We start from the raw sequence: 15,328 nt of genomic DNA, 5'->3' as shown, positions 1-15,328 counted from the left end.
GGGGCGGGGAGCGGGGCGGGTCAGGGGTCAGGGTCAGGGTCAGGGGGAGCGGGCGGCCGCACGTGCTCCCGACGCGGCGGGGTGAGCGGGACCACGACTCGTCCTCGGAGGCAGCCCGGGCCTCGCCACTCGCCCTGGGACCGCCTCCCGCACCCCGCGCCCCGCGCCGGCGTCTGTGGGCGGGGCGCGCGCGCGGGGCGGGGCGCGCGTGCGCACTGGCGGCGCGGCGGCAGGGCTGCGAGGCGGGCCGGCGCCGCGGTCCGGGCGGCCATGGGGCGGGGGGCGGCCGCGGCGCCGGGGGGCGGCTCGTGAGGACGAGCAGCGGCGGGGCGGCGGAGTCCGGGGACCGGGCCCGGCAAGCGGACGGCCCCGCAGGCGCCCGCAGCAGCGAACGGTGAGTGCGCGCCGCCCCTCGGCCCGGCCGGCCGCCTGCGGTCGCGGGGTCGGGGCCCGGGGGTGTGGACGCCGGGAGGCGCTGGCCGCTGCCCCAGTCCCGGGAAAGGGGCGTCTGCCGGCCGTGGGCCGGGCTTGAGGGGACGACGCCCACCCGGCCCGGGCCCCCGGGACGCTGCCGGGCGGCCTCGCGGAGCGCGCAGGGCGCGGCGCTCTCCGACGGGGGCCTTGGAGCTCGGCGTTCATCCCGGAGGCCCCGCCGGCGGCCTAGGTCCGGAGTAACCTGCTCCCGTCGCCGCGGCCCTGGGCCCGCTCCGCGTGACCGCAGCCTCGCGGGTGGCCCAGGAGTCGCCCAGGCCGCGCCCTCGGGCGGGATAACCGAGGTGCCGTCCCGGCGCACGGCATGTCGCCCTTCGGGGGCTCCTTCCACGCGTCCTGCCCCCACCCGGGCCGCGCTGCCCTCTGTCCCCGGCGCGGCGCCCACACCTTGCCCCGCCGTCACCTTTGCTCCAGCCACCGAGGGGCGGAGCGAGTGCGCCCCGGGCTGTCTCCGGAGGCGGGCTCTCGAGGTGGTTCTGGGTTTTTTTCTTTGAACTTGAGGTCGGGTTGTGTTGCCAGCCGGAAACCGCGTGCAACTTACACACGGTGACAAGGGTCCCTTAGCCGGCCAAGCAGCATTCTTGGGGAGCAGAGGTGGCTGCCCTGTGGGAGGGGGCCAGTGCCTCTGATAGTAAAGCAGGCAAGAGTCGACTTCATGGATGAGACGTTTGAGAAAAGGTGGGTGCCTCCAGCATATTGAAGAGGTGGGGGCGCAGGTGGGGGGGGGAGTGTTTTGTCTGAGTCTACGGTCTTTGTCTTTATGACCTGAAATAGCAGCTTCCCTGTAGCCGGAGTGTCCCGAGCAGTTAGAGGGACCCCCTGGAGCACGCCCTGAGGGGGCGGGGGTCTCCGGGCCTGTGGATGGGCCCTCGGGCAGCTGCTGCTGCCTCTCCCTTTGTGCCGGCCCTGACCCGCCTGGCCCTCCTCCCAGTGCCCTGCGTGGGCCCCTCTCCACAGCCCCCGCCAGGCCTGGATCCGGGAGCGCCCAGCCTCCCCACGTCCTTGCCCGGCACCGGCTGCTCCTCATGTGTTGGGGGAGGAGAGGAGGCAAGTGAACGGGACTTTTCCCCCGCTCGGCCCGACTGGCGAGGCTGAACCGCTTCCCGCTGGCGTCGAGGAGTGGACGCCCCTTTTTGTCAGCGGTCGCGTGGTGAAAGCTCGCACCGGATCGTCTCGATCTAGGGGTGCGTGTGGCGCTTGCAGATTTCTCGTGCATTTGCCTCCTGGGGCTCCTCACCCAGAGGACCCTGTTACTGGGCCCCAGTCGCCCCTGTCCCGCCCCCCCGCAGAGGCTGTCAGTGGAAATCAGGGCCAGGAATGAACTTGGGCCGAGTTCGAATGTCGTCTTTTCAGGACACACCAAACGGACTTGAGTGAAATGTGAGTACCGACTCACCATTGTCAGAAACGTGCTTTGGAGGTAAATTTTAAAGCTGGTTTTCATGTTTAATGTGATTTTTTTCTTGAGTTAGTTTACCGTCTGGTCGTCAGGTAGTCGTGGGGGGTTTTTAAGTACGTTTGTGTTTTGTTGTTTTCGTTGGTTTACCTCCTTTTTAAGATTATCTGGTGCTTTTTTTCTCCGCGAGAGGGGGAGGGAGGGAGAAGGAGCGGGGGAGAGACAGGGGTTGGCAGCCTCTCGTCCGCCCCCGCCAGGAACCTGCCCCTGGCCTACCTGGCGAGGGGCCCGCGCTTGCGCACCCGGCCGAGCTGGTCCTGAGCGGTCCCGCGGCACCGTGGCCCCCAGGGCGGTCGGGACACGGTTCAGACCGACCCTGCGCCCTCCCGGGTACCGGCATCGCTCGCACGTGGGAGCAGCGGGAAGGCGGCGTGGAGAAGGGAGGGCGGGTGGGTGCCGTGGCACAGGCTCTTCGGGCCTCGCCCGTGTGGCCTGCAGGTGACTGCGGGGTTCCCCGAGTCTGCCTCTGTGTGTGTGGCTGTCCCCACAGCAGGCAGCCCGCCAGCCCCGTGCCCCTCTAGGTCATCAGTCGTCCCGGGGGCCCTCGAGACAGGCCTTTCCCTCAGCAGGACCCCTCCGAGGGCCACCGAGCCGTGGCAGGTCCCAGCGGACCGTCCCTCTGTGGTGCCCAGCCCTCCCCCCGCCGGCCGGCCCACCCTCGGTAAAGCTGCCGAGAGCTCCCCCGTGCGGGTTCCTGGGTGGGCACGAGGTTTCCTCTGGGTCGGGGGCCGGGTGGGGGGCCCGGTGGGGTGTTCAGTGTTTGAACGGAGCTGCCGGCTGGCCCCCCCCCCGGGGGACTGTGCTGTCCAGTTCCCGCCCTCGAGCAGGCCTGGTCTCCGAGACCCCCGGCCCTTTGTCTTCTCGGTGGTGCTGGGGGGTGTCCGGCGACGCCCCCTCTCCGTGTGCACTTGCACTTCCCGGTGGCCGGCGCCCTTGCTCAGGCCTGTGCGCCCTCTCCGCCGACCCCCTCCCTGCCCGCGTCCCGGGGGGCTCTGTGCCTGTGCTCCAGCACCGGTGCCCTCCGGCCGCGAGCCCGCGGTGGGGTCCCCTAGCCCGCAGCCCCTTTTCCGGTCTCCCGGGGCAGGGTCCCCGCGGGGCCGGGCTCCTGGGGCTCTTTCCCTTGCATGGGCTGTGCTCTTCGCGTCACGTGGAAACAGTTCCCCGAGGCCCTGGGTCCCAGAAGTGTCCCCTGTGCTTCCTCACGCGGGTTCTGTGCTTCGTGGGTTACACGAGGCACAACAGATTTTGATCCCTTTTGAGTTCGTTTTTGTTCAGGGTGTGGAGTTTGGGGGGGCGGGGGGGCTTGGTTTCTTTGCCTGTGGACGCCGAAGGGCTCCAGGGCCGCTTAGGGAGATCCGCCCGCCCTTCCTCAGTGTGTCCCCGGGGCCCTCGGCCGAGGCTGGCTGGCCGCTGTGTGGCCCTGCCCTGCCCCGCGGCCTGTGGGCCTGCCTGCCCGCGCCGCTGGCCAGCCCACCACAGGGCGGGGGCCCGTCCCGATGGGAGAGCCAACCTCTTCCTGCTCGTCTTTTCCTGGTGCTGCCAGCCCTGCAGCCTCCACCCCTCCCCCCGTTCCCCCCCCAGCAGATCTGGAAGGAGCCTGCTCGTCCCTGCTGGACGGGCGCCTCCGGCCCCCGAAGGTGCTCGGTTCTCCCCGGCACAGGAGCCCTCTGTCGGGGTGCCCGGCCTGCGGCCCTCGGGCCCTGACGCGGCCCAGCCCCCGAAGTTGTGCGTTTGCTGAAGGCATCCCGAGGTTTCCTTGTGATTACGGCCCCGCGCGTTGGACGCGTGTGGCGCCCCCGTGTGGCACCACGCTGGCATTGCGGGGGTCCGGGCGACGGCGAGCACTGGATTTGTGCTGGCTTTGCCCCGTCCCCGTCTGCTGGGCCTGAGCCCGGGCCGCGGCCTTCAGCCCTCTGCCCTCTGCCCTCTGCCCTGCCAGGCGGTGAGCATGTGCCCGGCCTTGCCCCCAGGCTGGGGGGGGAGGTGTTCGTTTTTTCACCACGGAGCAGGAGCAGGACGTTGGCCTGGGCCCTGGTGGACGTTCCTCATCCAGCCCAGGGGCGCCCCTCGGCTCCGGGTGCTGGGGTTCCCTCACGGAGGGCGGGCCTGTGCCTCAGCTGCTGCAGCCCGGCGTGTGCTGCCCCCCTCCTGCCCTGTGGGCGCGCTGCGTCCCGGCGACGGAGCCGGCCTCGCCCTCCCGGGGCCGACCCCGCTGGCCATGGGCTGACCCTTCTCCAGCGCAAGCTGTTGGGGTCGAGTCCCCTCTGGAGGCTCGGTGCTGCCCGTGCGGCTGCCCGAGGGGAGGAGCCGAGGCGGCAGCAGCGCTCGGGCGCTGCCTGTGGGGGCTGTGTCCTGCCTGTCGCCCCGGGCAGCACGGGGAGGGGGGGGGACCATGGCAGTGCGTGTGGGGGTGGCAGGGGTTGTGGGGGCGGGGCGGTCGTCCCCATGCAGACACGGGCCCGGGGCACCGCTTTGTGCCGTGCTGAGTCTGTGCAACCGCTGTTTTAAAAGTAGGGCTTTAGTTTTTTAACAAACATTTTATTTATTTCCTTATTCATTTCAGAGAGGGGAAGGGAGGGAGAGAAGCATCCTGGTGTGGTTGCCTCTCGCACACCCCCAGCTGGGGACCTGGACTGCACCCCAGGCAAGCGCCCCACCCAGGGACGGGCTGTGTGCCCGGTGGGGGTGACGCCCCCCTGCCGAGCCGCATGGCCAGGGCTGCGTGCGTGACTTCCCACCTGACGAACAAACCCGGGGATTGGACGGGGAGCACTGTGCCGACTGCACCCCCCCAGCCGCGCAGACGGGAACGACGTCGGCTGTTCGTCCCTCGACCGTGTGCCCCGTCACGGCACACGGGACAAAGCTGGTGACCGTGCAGCCCTCACAACCGTTCTGAACGTTGCAGCTTCACGGGTCTCGTTCGTCACTTTTCTCCTCCGGTTGCAGCGGCCTGACCAGCTCGTTACCCCCGCGCCTCCCCGGAGTGACGGTTTTCCACGTCTGGGGTTCCAGCACCCCCTCCAGCTCCGGCTGGGGGTCGGTGTGGGACCCCTGACCTCAGGACCACAGGTGCCCCCCAGTGACTGCCCCGCGGAGCCCCCCCCCCAGAGCCCCCTCCCCCGTCACTCTGTCGGCGGCGTTTGCCCGCGTCGCTCTCGCGTCACTGGGGCTCCCCCAGGCACCCCTGCCTCCCTACCCACCCCCCACGGTGTCAGCCCCGTGCTGGGGGGGGTGCCCTGGCTGTGCCCTTCGGCTGAGTCCTGGAAGGGGACGGGCTGTGTTTCCCTCGGCCCGTCTGTCGGGCCTCTCTGCTGCGTTGGGGCCAACGTCTGTCCCCCGTGGCTCTGGGCTGGGGCCTGTGTGTGCCAGCCCCGGGGCCGGCTGTGCCCGTCCCAGCTCTGGGGCCCTGGGGAGCTCACGTCCCGTCCCTGCGCCTCAGGCTCGCTCACACGGAGCGGGACACGCAGAGGGACCCCTGCCGCCTGCCCGGGCGCGTCTGCCTGTGGCCTTTGCTCTGTGTTGGCCACGGCTGCTTTTTGTGCGGCCTGTCCCCTGCTTCCCCACGGACCCCGCCCTCCGTCCCGGGGTCTGTAGTGCCTCTCTGCCTGAGCTCGGGGCCGAGGACCAGCTCACGTGCGGGCGCGGGGGGTGGTCTGACCTGCGCCTTCCTTGGCCCCCCGGGGACAGCCCGGCGGGCTCCCCTTCTCCCGGGGGCATTTGTCAGGGACAAATCTTCCCTCTGGTTTTGGAGAGAGGGGCCGCCTCCCGCGGGCGCCTGGCCAGACCCGGGGTCGAGGCTGCAGCCCAGGCATGGGCCCTGACGGGGAATCCAACCCAGAACCTTCTGGTTGAGGGGCACTCTCCGGCCCACCGAGCCGTGCCGGCCGGGCTCCTGGCTCTCATGCTCCTGGTGCGGGACAGGCCGCCCTCACCTGGGTGCCGGCCGCCCCGGGGGCGTGGGGAAACGGGTGGGTCAGCTCCGGGGGGCCGGGGTCGGGCCGGTGCTCGGCAGAGGCGACCCCTGCGTGTTTGACTTGAACGGCGTCACGAGGCAGGGAGCGGATCCTCCCAGTATGTCCACACGGCAGCCAGCACCCGCCTGTGTCTCCCGCCGGCTGGTCCCGGTGCCCTTCGACCTGCGCTCGCGGCCGCTCCCTGGCTGCCGGCCTGTCCCGGCCAGTTCGGCTTCTGGCCTCGCCCTCCAGCTTCCTCCCGGCTCCAGGCCCCACCCCACGCCCCTTCCGTCCGGCTCCTGAATGGAGGCAGGCGGGCGCCGGGTTCGGTCCTCAGCCGCCGCCTGGCCCCAGGGAGCCCGTGCGGCCTGCCCTTGTGCCCTTGTGGGTGCCCCCCCCCCCCCCCCCGCCAACCCAGCAGGCTCCTGTGTCCAGACCAGCCTGCGCCCTGAGCGCCAGCCTCGAGCAAGGGGGCTGCCGTCTCCCCTTGGCCGCTCATCCTCACGAGACACAGGGATGGCCTTTCAGGCGCCGAGAGCCCGAGCAGAGCCGAGTTCCTGCGGCCTCCGTGGCGGGGCGGGGTGGGGCGGAGAACGGAGCCCGACGGCCGGCAGCAGCGCCCCATGCTGGGGGGGGGGGCGGGAGGGAGGAGCCCTCTGAGCAGAGGCCCGCGTGGGGGCTGCTCCGGTTCGAGGTGGACCCCAGCGGCGTCCTCTCGGCTGAGCTCTGTGGCAGGGACGGCCGCGGCACGGAGCAGGCATGGGATTCACCTGCGGGAAGCTGCCCAGCTGGTCCCGGGGGGGGGGGGTGCGGTGCTCCACCCGGCCCCCCCCCCCCAGCCCCTGCTGCGGTTCTGGTCGGGCGTCAGGTGCACCTGGTTGTGGTTTCAGCTTCCCTCGCGGCCGCTGGCGTGGGTGTCTGCTCCCGCGCTTCTGCGGAGCCGTCGCCGCAGCTGCGGCCCGGGCCCGTCTCTCGGTCCGCGTGTCTGTGTGTGTTCCGGGGGAAGCCCCCCGTGTCGTGTGTGTTTGCAAACGTTTTCTGTCGGCCTGCGGCTTGCACTGACGCTGTTCATTTCACCAACGGTGTCTCGTGAAGGGCGAAAGGTGTTCACTGGAGTGGAGTCGGTTTCTCTCCTGGTTTGTGCTCCTTGCGTCTGGCGCGGCAGAGCCGGGCCGCTCGGACCCGTGGGACTGAGTTGGCTGGGCCCCGACCCCCCCCCCCCCACGAGTCGAGGGGTCTCGGGTGGGCTTCCTGGTCGGGGCGTGCGCCTGGGTCGGGTTTGGTCCAAGAGGCAACCAGTCAATGTTTCTCTCCCTCTCTTCCTCCCTCGCTCCCTGTCTCTCAGTAAATACATGAAATCTTTTTAAATAAACACGTGGGAAAGTAACCAGAACACTTTGTCGAGGCCACAGAGACTTTCTCCGGCACCGTCCCCTGCGAGTCTTGGAGTTTGACTAGAGCTCACGCCTGCCTGTGGCTCGAGGGCCTCACTCCATCCTTCCACATGGGGCTGCCCTGTCCCCTGACCCTCGGGGAAGGGGCGGTGCCCCCCACCCCCGCCCCGCTGCAGAGGGGCTGCCCTGCCCTCTGGGCGTGTCTGTCTGTCTGCGGTCGGATGGACTGCTCTCTGCGGCTGCCCGGCCGTGGGGGCCCCCCGGCTCCGCTGCCTCCCTGCGCTCCGCTGCTGTGGGCCCCTCCGGTCCGTGGGCGTCCTGGAGCCAGCGCGTCCTCCTCCCAGAAGGGCCTGCTGTTGGTCCCCGTGGGCTGTGGCCCCTTGTTGAGTGGGGTGCAGTGGACCCCGGGCACCGTCTCCGTTCCAAGAGTCCGCGCGTTAGACGGCCTGTGCCTGTCGTAGAGCTGTCCCCGCAGCAAGTGCACTCGGTCTCCCGAGGCCTCAGGGACGCGGCGGCGCCGCCCTGCACGGCGTGGCCCTGGGCTCCTGTCGGGAGCAGGCCCCGCGCTTCTCGCGCCGGTTGCTTCCCTGCGCGTTTTCTGCCCTAGAGCGGGGACCGCGGTGTTTTCGGTTCCCGTTGCTCCCCCGTGGCCGGTGCACAGAGCCACCGAGGCTTCCTCCGTCGCACCTGTGTCCTGCGTCCTCGCCTGTTGGGTGGGGTCGCTGTTGTGCGGATGCCCCGCCCTTGGGGCCCGGAGGACGGTGCCCCCTGCGTCCCCTCCCTTGGGGAGCTGGAGCCACCCCCGAGGGCCACCCAGGCCAGGCTGGGGGTGCGGTGAGCCGCCCGCGGGCCCCGCGTGTAGGGCGTGGAGTCGGACACGCGCCTGTGCGCTCGCTCCTGCACGGACGGGTCGCCTCTGTTCGGCGTTTCTGGGCTGGGGGCGTCTCAAACCACACCCAGACCCCCCCCCCCCAGGAGCCGCCGCAGGCAGCCCCACATGACCGGGGAGACGCGCCGCCCCCTGTCCTGGCAGCTCTGCCCTCCCCTTCGGCCCTCGGCCCTCGGCCCTGCCCGGTGTGTGCAGAGCCGCCGTCGGTTCCCGAGCTCCTGGGGGGGGGGGGGGGCGCGGGGGGCCGGGGGGGGGCCGCCTGGGCGAGCAGACGCCAGCCGCCCGCCCCCCTCCACTGGGACGGAGCAGGCGTGCCGGGTGCCTGGGTGCGTGCTCACCTCCCTGTGTCGGCCCCCCCCCCCCCCCTTGCAGGGATCGGTGCTCCTCTGACCGCAGCCTGTGCTCGCCGGGGACGGGGATGGAGCCGGAGGAGGTCGGCGTGCGGAAGGGGCTGAGCGGGGACGCGGCCTACCGCTGCGCCGCCTGCCACGGGGGTGAGGACGCGGGGCCGGGCCGCCCCCTGCGCGGCCGGGCCAAGTCCCGCAGCCTGTCGGCCGCGCCCGCCCTCCCCAGCACGAAGGAGTTCAGGTACGCGAGCTCTCCGGGACGCCCCGGCCCCCAGGCCGGCCCTGCTGCCCGGGCACAGCCCGCCAGGGGCAGTGCTCCGGCCCGAGGGCTGCGGGACATGCCCGGTGCCCCGGCACGAGCCGCCAGCCCGGGCCTCGCCCCTGGAGCAAGGGTCCCGTGAGCAGCGCCAGGGTTTGCGCAACGCCCCCGTTCTGTCGCGGAGGATGGGGCCGGCGTGCTGGCGGCCGGTCGGAGGTGCCGGCAGGGGCAGAGGGAGGAGGGCAGGAAGGAGGGGTCCAGGCCGGTCCCCGGCCCTGGGTCCCTGCCCTGGGGAGTCTGACGCTCGCAGCCCGCACCACGGTGTCTGCCGCGGCGTCACCGCCGTCCCCCCCCCACCCCGCAGGAGGACCCGCTCTCTGCACGGGCCGTGCCCGGTGACCACCTTCGGACCAAAGGCCTGCGTGCTGCAGAACCCCCAGACCGTCATGTGAGTGCACTGGGGGGCGCCCCCTGGGAGCGTCCGGCGGGGCCGCCGTGCTGCGGAAGGTTCTGGCGCTCGCAGTGAGAAGCCGCTGGAGCATGGGTGGGGTGGGCGGGCCGTGCCCAGGTACTTGTGTGTGTGTGTGTTTCAGTAAAAACTCTGGGGAGAAAAACGGTGTGTTTCACACTCACGCACTTGGTGGGTCTAAGCGTTTGTTCTCCAACGGTTCTCAACGCAAGACGCTGGCCCGTTGTAGCATCCGGTTCACTTGTTCGCGGCCAACCCCGCCTCACAGCTGCTGCGTCCGCACCGGGCGGGCCTCGGCCTGAGGGGTGTGGCCAGGCCGCCTCTGCACCTGCGGGGGCTGCCTGGTGCCTGAGGAGACGCTATTTACACCCTGAGCAGTCGGGGTGACTTCACTGGGTCCACATGACCGGCCCCCAGTCTGGGCTCCCCCCGGCTGCGCGGTGTCTCCTGAGGAAGCTCTGACGTGCTGCTCCTGGCCCCAGTGCTTTGTGTTTTGGGAAAGTCGGAACTCCGTCTCAGCCTGGGGTCCGAGCCTGGCACCTGTGGCGCGCTCACCCCCACGGGGTCCCCAACTTCTGGGGCAGCCGCGGCCCCAGGGGCGGGGCTGCCGGCCCTCAGGCTTCGGCTGCTGACCCTTCTGAGGGTCATGCCCCTCAGCCCCGGCCAGCGTGGGGCCCGGCAGCCGCCTGTGCCCGCAGACCGCAGCACAGACTGGGAGCAGGCCCTGTGCCCCCCCGGGGGGGCCTGGCCTTGGCGGTGAGCTGTGGGTGCGGCCAGCATCGGGTGCCCGACAGACAGGCTCCTGGGCGAGCAGTGGGCCGCGCCTGTCCTGGTGGCAACGCTCCTCTCCCCTCACAGGCACATCCAGGACCCCGCCAGCCAGCGGCTGACGTGGAGCAAGTCCCCAAAGAGCGTCCTCGTCATCAGGAAGATCCGGGACGCCAGCCTGCTGCAGCCCTTCAAGGAGCTCTGCGCGTACCTGATGGAGGTGAGCAGGAGGCGGGGCTGGGGGCAGCCCGAGCCCCGCCTTCTGCCCCCCCCCCCCCCCAGCCAGCGGGAGCCCGCCCTGGGTGTGGGGGTGGTGACAGAGGGGCCAGGGCCGGGGCCGGCGGGGTCAGGAGGCTCGCTGCGCAGTCGCCGGCCGCCGGAGACGGCCGGGCCTCGTGCTGGGGCTGACGCGCCCGTCGGTCCCAGGAGAAGAACATGGTTGTGTACGTGGAGAAGAAGGTCCTGGAAGACCCCGCCATCGTGGGTGACGACGGCTTCGGGACGGTGAAGAAGAAGTTCTGCACCTTCCGAGAAGGCGAGCGCCCGGGGCCCGCGCCCGGGGGAGCAGCGGGCGCCCCGGCCCCGCGCTGGCGGCCTGACGCGGCTCTCCCCTCCGCCCTCTAGACTATGACGACATCTCCAACCGCATCGACTTCATCATCTGCCTGGGCGGGGACGGGACGCTGCTGTACGCCTCCTCGCTCTTCCAGGTGCGCGCTCTCGCCGGGCGGGCCCCCCCCCCGCCACACCATGTCACCTGGCGCCTAGCGCACTGACTCGGACGCTGCGGTGGGCGGGCTGCTCCGCCTGGCGCTGTGAGGGGGGGGGGGGCCAGCAGCCGCTCGGGGCACAGGCGGGGAGCCCTGGGCGGCACCAGGGGGGCGGGAGTCTGCGCTGGGGGCCGGGGGTGGTCCCGAGTGCCGCAGGGCCCCCGCTAGGGGCGTCAGGTGGCCAGGCGTGGCGGCCACGGGGGAGGGCCTGCAGGGCTGTTCCCTCCGCCACTGCTGGCCTTGCTGACCTCAGCGGTCACGCCGGCCCAGCCCCTCGCCCCGGCCGGGCGCTGACCCCGGGGCGCCTGTGGCGGGGGACGTGTGGGGGGACTGGCTGCTGAGTCCGCCGCCCCGTCGGCTCACAGGGCAGCGTGCCTCCGGTCATGGCGTTCCACCTGGGCTCCCTGGGCTTCCTGACCCCCTTCAACTTCGAGAACTTCCAGACCCAGGTCACGCAGGTGATCCAGGGTGAGTCCCCGCGCGCTGGAGCCCACGCGCAGCTCCGAGCCTGGCCTCACCGTCCCCTGGTTTGTGTGGTCGTCACCGTGTTTGGCTCAGCCCCTCCCCTCGGCCCCCCAGCCGCCCCCCCCCCCCCGCCCGAGTTCTGGGGTGTCAGTGACGTGCAGCCCTGGAGCCCCTCTGGACTCAGCGGCCCAAGAGCTCTGACCAGCTCGGACGTGTGTGCGAGTGCGGGGGGGCCCGTTCAGGAGAAGGAGGCGAGGTTCCTGGCGGGGGTTGTGACCTGCCTGTGCCCCCAGGGAACGCAGCTGTTGTGCTCCGGAGCCGGCTGAAGGTCAAGGTCGTGAAGGAGCTCAGAGGGAAGAAGGTTGCCGCCCCCAACGGGGTCAGTGAGAACGGGGTGCTGGCTTCGGACCGAGACACGGAGGCCGGGAAGCAGGTCCTGCAGTACCAGGTGTGTGGCCACGCCCCTCCGCCGGGCCCCCAGCCTTGCCCTCCCCAGTGATGGCCCCGGGGAGGGGTGCCGGATGGGGGGGCTCTGGTTGGACCCCAAGGGAAGCCCCCCATCCTGTCCTCAGGACCTCCTAGGAGCGGCACGGGGGCCCCCGGGGCAGGCCCACCTGGAGGTGCTGCCCGGCCCTCAGCACGCGGCCCGCCCCCAGGTCCTGAACGAGGTGGTGATCGACAGAGGCCCCTCCTCCTACCTGTCCAACGTGGACGTGTACCTGGACGGGCACCTCATCACCACGGTGCAGGGCGACGGTACGTGGGCGTCGGGGCTGTTCGGGACGCCCTGCGCACCCTCAGGTGGGGCGGTGCGTGGAGAGTGACCCCACAGCCTGTCCCTCAGGTGTCATCGTGTCCACCCCGACGGGCAGCACGGCGTACGCGGCGGCGGCCGGGGCCTCCATGATCCACCCCAACGTGCCGGCCATCATGATCACGCCCATCTGCCCCCACTCGCTGTCCTTCCGGCCCATCGTGGTCCCCGCAGGGGTCGAGCTGAAGGTCAGAGCCCACTTCTCCACCTTCTCCGGGGGGAATCCCTGCCTGGGGTCCCGGTGCTGACCGCTGGTTCTGGCCCACAGCGGCCAGGTCTCCTGGCACCCCCTGGCGCTCAGGGCCCCTGCGGCCGCGGGTTGCGGTGCACAGGGGGCCGTGCCGGGAGCTGGGCCAGCCCCTCCGGCTGCACGCGCTGTCCCCACGAAGCAGCCCGCCCCGTTGGGTGGGGGCAGGGTGAGCGGTTCGAGGTGGGCATCGGCTCCGGGGGGGGTGGGGCTGCAGCCAGCCGCCCGGCCTTGTGTAGCTGTGCATGCCCCTGTGTGGGGGTGTTTGGAGGCCCTGGGCCTGGAGGGACATCTGCCTGCTGTCCTCCAGGGCTGGTGTCCGTCAGACACCGTTCATGCCTTCACAGCCCGGAACTGGCCTCGGCCTGGAGTGGGTGCCATGGTTCCCCCCGGCTGGGTCCTCCCCCCGGGGCAGGGCCCGAGGGGCTTGGTGGCACACACGCAAGCCCACGCCTGTCCTGCTTGGCCCCTTCAGATCATGCTGTCACCGGAAGCAAGGAACACCGCCTGGGTGTCCCTGGACGGACGCAAGAGGCAGGAGATCCGCCACGGGGACAGGTGGGCGGGCAGGGGGCCGGAGCAGGGTATGAGGAGCTGGGTGTGTCCTGGCCTGCTGCCCTCATCGCCACGCCCTGGGGGACGTGGGCCCTGCAGGCTCAGCTTGTCACCAAGAGTCCACAGGGTCCTTGTCTCAGGCCTAACGTCCGGCAGCCCACGCCCGCGGGCGCCCCTCTGCAGGCTGCTGTGCGCAGCCCCGTGCTCTGCCGTCCCTGGTGGTGCCAGTCCCCTCGGCGCCGGCTGTGCCTGGGGGTCCCTGGGGGTCTCCCCCGGGGACTGGGGTGGGATGTGTGGCAGTGCCCCTGGGGCTGTGGCCGGGCTGGGGGGCCCGGTCCAGCACGGCTGGCTCCTTGCTGGAGAGGGCGGGTGCTGCCCCGGGGAGGGGATGGGCGGGCGGGCGGGCGCGGGCTCACGGCGCGGCGTTGCGCCCTCTCCAGCCTCAGCATCACTACCTCGTGCTACCCGCTCCCCTCCATCTGCGTCCGGGACCCCGTGAGCGACTGGTTCGAGAGCCTGGCCCAGTGCCTGCACTGGAACGTGCGCAAGCGGCAGGCGCACTTCGCCGCCGAGGAGGCCGAGGAGGAGGAGACCGAGACCGAGACGGAGACGGAGGGCTAGCGGTGCCGGCCGCGCGCGCCGTCCTCGGTCGGTCGCACGCCCACGTGGGCGCCAGCGGCCACGTCGCTCCTGGCTGTGGCCGGAGGAGGAGCCCCGAATCTGCCTTTTGTCGACCAGATCAGCTGTTTCTACTCTTTCAAACCTGACCTCTTTTGCATTTCCGAGCAAGCCAAGGAAGCGACCAGCGAAGCTGGAAAGCCGCACGGCTCGCCCGCGTGTCCCGTCGCCGGGGACCCCGAGCCGCCCGGCGCTCCGCGGCTCCCGGCCGCAAGCTCGGTGCCTCAGTCTGCTGCATGGAGAGGGCCCGGAGGGGGCAGCCTGTCCTTGGGTGTGTGAGCACCCGTCTCACAGGCAAGTCTGCCCTTGGCCACACGCACCCCCGCCCCACGCCTCCCCGCCGTCCTCCGGGGGAAGGCAGCTGAAGAGACCCCAGGGAGCGGTTGCAGGCAGATGGGGCCCCTCCCTCCCACGCGGCCCCCCAGGCCCTGTCTCCCACCCCGGCTTTGGGGTGACGGGCGGCGGCAGAGCGTCGCACCGTGAGCCTGGTGGCAGTCGGGTGAGAGGTCAGCCCACACACATTCCGCACGCATCAGAGCCGCACCCCCACGGGCTGGAAGGCGTGTCCAGCCCTGCGTGTTCGTTCCAGACTCTCTCAGGCACACTGACGTGCTGTCCCTGCACTCTGCCCCGCACACTCGGAGCGTGATTCCAGAGGAGGCCCAGCACGGGCATGAAGCGAGCCGTGTTCTGTGTTTCTTGTGTGTAAGGGGCGTGGGACCATGTCTCCAGTGCGGCATGGCCACCGCGGTGCGGGGGGGCTCTCAGTTGGGGAGCCATGTGGCTTCACAGTTGTCACGAGCCAGCTGGTGTGGAGACGGGGGTGGTGGCGCTCACTCGGGTTTCGGGCCACAGGGACAGCCAGTCATTCCAGCTACTGCCCCGCTCAGCCAGCCACCTGGACACGTGTGAGCACATGCGTGCACGTTTGCCATGTGGGGGCCGGAGCTGGGGTGGAGCCCGGGGTGGGGGGGGAGCCCAGGCTGGGCTTGCACGTGGCCTTGGCCCCTCTCCGAGCAGCCACCCACAGCCTGGGCCCGTTCCCGTGCGCTGACGTGTCCCTGAGCGGTACGTTCACCTGCTAGATCGGGGCGAGGGGAGGGCTAGGTGCCCTCCCTGGGCCTCGAGTCTGCAGTGACGGGTGGGACTGTGCCTTGCCCACTTGGGGGACACACGCCCCGGTCTTGTGCACGTATGAGGGCGCCTAGGGCCACGCACGTGGTCACCCTTGGCCGGGTCTCCGAGGCGCTGGCCCTGAAGCCTGAGCACCGTCTCCGTTGTCTGCGCGAGATGCAGCACTGCCCCCCCCCCCCCCCCCCCCCCCATCCCTATGGAGGCACCTCGGTGTCCGGACCGCGGCAGGGCCTGGCGCTCGGCCTGGTGCCGGACATGGAGGTGTGCTCTCACTGTCCCCCGTGCTCCCACCCGGCTGCCTGCCGGCCGAGGGGGCCAGAGCCCACCCCGGCTTCAGGGGCAGACGCGCGGCCTTCGGAACTGATCGCTCGCTCGCTCAGATGGGAAAGCGAGGGTTAGCCCAGGCCCGAAGCAGCCCGGAGGCGCGGCGATCGAGAAAGCTTTGGATTTTTTCGAGTAAATTCTTAATGTTTCATATTGTTAATATTCTTAAAATTTATTAAATGTTGTTGAAAGCCTTATTACTATTTTCAGATCCTTTCAATAAAGCCACTTGTTTTAAGAGTTGGGTTGAGCAGCACCTTTATTTGGGTCTTTGTAACCACCCCAGAGACAGGGCAGAGGGCGGGCCCTGC

General features: G+C 70.7%; 2 protein-coding genes across 2 annotated transcripts in view; both read left to right on the top strand.

Annotated features, from left to right (window-relative positions):
- The window catches only part of GNB1 (G protein subunit beta 1), a 53,643-nt gene extending 40,185 nt beyond the window's left edge, over positions 1–13,458 (top strand). The window contains exon 11 of the mRNA XM_036025181.1: positions 13,431–13,458. The gene's annotated coding sequence lies outside the window, so the exon portion shown is untranslated. The remainder of the gene's footprint in view (positions 1–13,430) is intronic.
- Positions 263–13,684, top strand: NADK (NAD kinase). Its single transcript, XM_028512563.2, has 12 exons — positions 263–394; positions 8,560–8,775; positions 9,158–9,241; positions 10,121–10,250; positions 10,457–10,565; positions 10,655–10,740; positions 11,166–11,268; positions 11,559–11,713; positions 11,922–12,021; positions 12,110–12,267; positions 12,802–12,884; positions 13,322–13,684. Exons 2-12 carry the CDS (start codon positions 8,606–8,608, stop codon positions 13,500–13,502), a joined length of 1,359 nt encoding a protein of 452 aa, XP_028368364.1. The 5' UTR covers positions 263–394; positions 8,560–8,605; the 3' UTR covers positions 13,503–13,684.
- The last annotated feature ends 1,644 nt before the right edge of the window (positions 13,685–15,328 follow it).

The sequence above is a fragment of the Phyllostomus discolor genome, chromosome 5 (genome assembly GCF_004126475.2).
Source record: "Phyllostomus discolor isolate MPI-MPIP mPhyDis1 chromosome 5, mPhyDis1.pri.v3, whole genome shotgun sequence".
Taxonomy (NCBI): domain Eukaryota; kingdom Metazoa; phylum Chordata; class Mammalia; order Chiroptera; family Phyllostomidae; genus Phyllostomus; species Phyllostomus discolor.
Note: the sequence above shows the minus strand (reverse complement) of the source record. Positions and strands in the feature narration are given on the sequence as shown.

Coding starts and splice junctions, on each gene's coding strand:
- NADK (XM_028512563.2), top strand. CDS start 8,606: ATGGAGCCGGAGGAGGTCGGCGTGCGGAAGGGGCTGAGCGGGGACGCG. Junction 10,741..11,165: donor ACGCCTCCTCGCTCTTCCAG/GTGCGCGCTCTC, acceptor GTCGGCTCACAG/GGCAGCGTGCCTCCGGTCAT. Junction 12,022..12,109: donor CACCACGGTGCAGGGCGACG/GTACGTGGGCGT, acceptor CCTGTCCCTCAG/GTGTCATCGTGTCCACCCCG.